This window comes from Vespa velutina, chromosome 7 (genome assembly GCF_912470025.1).
Source record: "Vespa velutina chromosome 7, iVesVel2.1, whole genome shotgun sequence".
NCBI lineage: Eukaryota > Metazoa > Arthropoda > Insecta > Hymenoptera > Vespidae > Vespa > Vespa velutina.
In genome coordinates this window covers 6,937,579-6,942,578 of record NC_062194.1, presented here as the reverse complement: position 1 = coordinate 6,942,578, position 5,000 = coordinate 6,937,579, and the positions used below count along the sequence as shown (strand labels likewise).

Genomic DNA, 5,000 nt, shown 5'->3' with positions numbered 1-5,000 from the left:
AAGAAAAAGAGAATAAGACGAATCTACGAAAGTATGCAAGAAAGTAAACAAAAAATCGAGCCGATAATTTTCTTATCGTCCCAAGCGAAAGCTTCTTATCGAATTTTCCTCCAAGCCATTTTTTCCTGATTCTAATATAAACAAATGCTGTTTCGTTCATTACCAATCTCGATATATTCTCTCTCTCTTTCTTTCATATATTCCTTTTTTGAGAGTAATGATCTGTGTTATCAAATTTTTTAACGCAATTCTATTTAAATTCATTCCCCGTTTAATTAAATAATTTTTCTCTTCTGATATATATATATATATATATATATATATATATATATATATATATATATGGAGATAGAATGAAATTTTTTAAAGATAATAATAAACGAATGATAAATAAAAATATATTAAAAATATTAATAACGATAAGATACATACTTGTTAATTCTTTACACGATATCGATTAAAGGAAAGAGATATATATATAATATAATAATAGATGTTTATAAACGACAAGTGCAATTTCCAAATATGTTACGCATCATTACACGCGCGATGACGCAGAGAACAAGAACTGGATTCGACCTACTTTCAGGACCGACTCTCTCATTACGACGATAAAGTATCGTGACAGAAGCTTTTCCAACATCGTGATCAACGTCCCGATGATGGAGAGAAAGGAGTCTGAGGAAGCATCGATAGGCAAAGTAAGTGGAACGTCTCACTTCCTACGCGTTTCTCAACTTTCCTTTTTCAAACAATGAACATGAAAATCGTCAACAATACGAAATGGAAAAGTTTCTTCTTTTCACAGTTCGATTTTTCATTTCTTCTTTCTTTCTTTCTTTTCTTTTTTCTTTCTTTTCTTTTTTTTTCTTTCTTTTTTTTTTTTTAAATTCTTATCCCACAACCAATCAAACCAATCGTTTATGTGTAACGATAAGGATAAAAATAGATACAAATTTTATTATAAATACCTCAGAAAATGTAAGATGATAAGAGGTTCATCGTACAATCGATCGTTCGATCATGATTATATATGATATTGTATATCATAAAAGATCGATAGAATTTCCGACAAAAATTGCGAAGAAGATATATATATATATATGTATATAGCAGATATGTGTATAGTCCCCAATATTGATTAACTTTTTTCGTGTTATTTGTTCGAGTTTTAAAAAGTTGTTAAAAGGTATAAATTTTTGTTTTTTTATGTTTAGAATAAAACAGGTTTGAAAGTCGTGACATTTAATCGATGTTAGTCGACAGCGATCATAAAAGTACGATAAAAGAAAAAAGTAACTAATTTAGCGATACAAAGAATTAAGAAAATTTTGTCGATCAAAAACATTTATATAAATATTTATGTTCTATTTTATTCTATATATACATGTATGTACATACATCGATTATTAAAATTATTTAAATAAGTTCCATTTTAAATACGTCCACGTTAATATATTTAACGAATGTCAATTGTTATAGAAATAAAATTAAAAACATAACAATATATCGTCAGATATTAATAACAAACAAATGGATAAATAAAACGAGATTGGTCTTAAAGGTGTGACAAAGTAAAAAAATTTGCAAAAAGAAAATTTTCCAGATATAATGAATAATTTTCCAATCAATCTTGCGATTGAGATAAACTATAGGAAATTCTTGATTACATCAAGCATCTTGATGCTCTATCAACCGATGTTGTCTTCTAATCCAAGCGTCATCGTTTCGCTACGATGAATCAAAGGTATCTACTATCTTTTTTTTTACCTCTATGATATATTGCGTGTGTATATGTAATAAAGACATTATATTACGTAAACAATATGTAGGTTTTTTCTTTTTTTTTTTTTGGCTTCATATATTATCAACATTCCAAGCAAAAACGAATCATCGTATTTCTATCAGTATTGTCAGTTTTCCTCTTATCTTCATTCATTCACTCCAAAGTAATTTTGTTTGATAGGAAATTTTATATGTTTATAATATATATATATATTAACTGGAGTAGCAAAAATCGCGATGTTGTAAAGATTAACATATATATAAGCATATGCTCAATTATATATATATATATATATATATATATATATATATATATGCATGATAAATTTATATGATGTAACGAAGTATATAATTGTATTAAAAGATTCGCGTATGGAAATGATTTTTAACGCAGACCTTCGATTTGTTCATTGCAAGAGACGACTAAGTCATCGAGTTCGATCGAGGTTTAAACAACAGCGTGCATAATGAATTCCCTTGAATAATTAAACGACTTTGATTATACAAGATTTACTTTTCGTTATCGTTCACGACGTTCCGGGTCTTCGGAGTTCAGCGATACCGTAATCGTCTTTTCTCGCGTGATCAACGATTCGGATCGTGAGTTCTTTTTAAAATATAAGTTAAAAATTCACCGGATATATCATAGAAAATGTTTCTCTTCTTCAATTTATAAGAAAAAAAAAATATATATATATATATAATACTTAATAAATAATTTACAATAGAAATTAATGAGTTATATTGTACATTTGTACATTTGTAAAGAATTAAGAGAACCAATAAGATAAAGTGTCTATTTTTGTATTAAAATCAATATAAAATTAAAAACAACTCTATACTTATCGCTATCGGACGTCTCGTCGAATTTTCGGGGAAAAAAAAAAAATAATCGATCTTAAAAGAAAAACGTATATGTAATATCTTTTTGTGATTATTTTTAATAGTTACTCTTCAGATTAGGTACACGAGAAGGTAAGTAAAACCGAGATTATCATGATTAGCAAAGATTAGACTCTTTCTCTCTCTCTCTCTCTCTCTCTCTCTCTCTCTTTTTATTTCTCAACGAAAGAGAAAAATCAAGAAAAAATTATTTAAAGGAATACTTCAATGGCTTTCATTGTTATTTACATTCATTTTAACGAAGGTTTAATAGAATTTTTGAAACTCTCAAACAGCAACTAGTATGCTAACTAAAGTTGTTGAAAATGTACACCGATGAATCCAAAGGCAACGGACGTTAAAGTCCGTCCAAAGCTCTATGATAATGCTTCAGTAAACTCGATCTCTCTCTCTCTCTCTCTCTCTCTTTCTCTGCCTGTCTGTCTCTTGTATCTCGCTTTTCATTTGCTCACAGTACAAACGATCGATCGATTTTGTTTGACGCGTTTAACTCGCGGAATGAATCGAGTCAACTCTTCACCGTAACGGCCTTCGAAACTCGATACGATCGATATAGCTTTCGAAATCGTAGTGTGGTGAAACAACGTAAACGACGTGGGAGAGAAAGGTAATATATATATATATATATATAGGTAGATTCATGGCATATGGCCATGGCACTGAGATTTGTATGAGATTAACGATAAATTGTGCGTATTAGATAAGACAAACGGGAAGAGTGAGTATGTGCGTGAACAATGTCTGCGATCTATTCAACATTGAAAAAGCTATATTTACGCGATCGATCGTGTATCGCGAAACGAAAAGTGCATTGCACTCGTACTCCGAACGAAGAGAAATAAAGGAAGAAAAGCAAAAACAAAAAAAGAAAAAAAAGAAAAGAAAAAAAGAAAAAAAAAGAAGAAAAAAAAAGGAGAAAAGAAAGTAAAGAAAAAGCAGAAAACAATGAAGGAAAATATAAAATGAAAAGAAAACAAAAACGAAGATACGACTCTATAAAAGTCTTGTGTATATATTGCATCTCTGGACTCTAATATCTCGAATCGTTTCTAATATATTCTAAACCGGTTCCCTTTATATTGTATTGATCATTCCTACGTATGCATCGGTCATTTAGATTGGAGTACTGTCGAGAAAGGAAGAACAAAAAAAAAAAAAAGACGCAAGAAGAAAAAATTACCTGGACCGCAACGATACTGGCCATGGCTGTGAGATCTGCCAGAGTCCTAAGATAATGAAAATATCTTGTGGACTCGTACTCGTCCACGTTGCCGGTCTCGAGTTCCCCGTTCGTCGTCGCTCGTTGCACCATCGTTCGAGCGTTTCTTATAATCCCCGTTAGTTTTCTCTTTCGAAAGTCGAGCACGAAAGATGAGAGAGAGAAAAGGACGTTAAATAAGGACGGAATAAAGGACAACGAACGTTCGGTGAAAATCTCGGAAGAAACTTTCACCTTGATCGACGTCCAATTCTTTAAGAAGAAGCTTTCCAAAAGTTTTATTTTATTTTATTCTCTTTCTCTCTATCTCTCTTTCTCTATCTATCTATCCTATCTCGCTTTCCTTACTTCCTTAATATATCCTCTTAAATATAATTCTTAAGTACTTTTCTCTTTAAATTACAACACTGTCACTCTTTATTATCGAAGAAAACAAATAAATAGAAGTCCACTTGAAGATACACCCAACTTTTATTTCTCGATCGTTAAAACATTATACTCCGACAATACAAAATAAATAATGTCTGAAGCACTAATAACAACGAACAGTAGTGAAAAAGTCATCACCACTTTTACATGTGTAATATATGTCCCCCCGTGTGAGGAGGACAAATATATACATATATATTATATATATATATATGTACCCGCGAACTGTACGACTAGCGAACGTGTTCTACGTGCCTCTCAATGTGCCGCGAGCTTTTTATCTCTCGACCGGCGCCCGTCCCTCGTACCGTCCTTCTCCAACGTAGTGTCTTTGCTCTCTCTCTCTCTCTCTCTCTCTCTATCTCTCTATCGTTTTCTCACTCGCACTCGATAAACTCACGAAGCGCACGTACAACGTGCTCCGAGTCGCGTGGTAGGGTACGATCGGGTCGAAAATAAGAAGGGGAAAATGAGATAGCAATATGTAAGAAGTCTATGAGTAACAGAGAAAGAGAGAGAGAGAAGAAAAAATAGAAAAAGAAGGAATAGTCGAAAGTCGTTCGAATTTTTTGAAATAAAATGACTGTTTATGTCATCTCTATGTAAAATATATTATTATCTTTCTTTAATTGTACAAAAAAAAAAAATAATAATAATAATAATA

The 5,000-nt window shown here is 31.3% G+C and overlaps 1 protein-coding gene across 18 annotated transcripts in view; it reads right to left on the bottom strand.

Annotated features, from left to right (window-relative positions):
* LOC124950291 (cAMP-specific 3',5'-cyclic phosphodiesterase) overlaps positions 1 to 5,000 on the bottom strand; it is a 333,991-nt gene that overhangs the window by 9,048 nt on the left and 319,943 nt on the right. Inside the window, exon 1 of one of the 18 annotated variants that reach the window (XM_047496762.1) lies at positions 3,869 to 4,522. The exons of the other annotated variants lie outside the window; for them this stretch is intronic. Coding sequence (XP_047352718.1) covers positions 3,869 to 4,000 — 132 coding nt within the window. The 5' untranslated portion in view covers positions 4,001 to 4,522. Of the gene's footprint in view, positions 1 to 3,868; positions 4,523 to 5,000 lie in introns of those variants that run through there. 18 annotated transcript variants of the gene reach the window in all.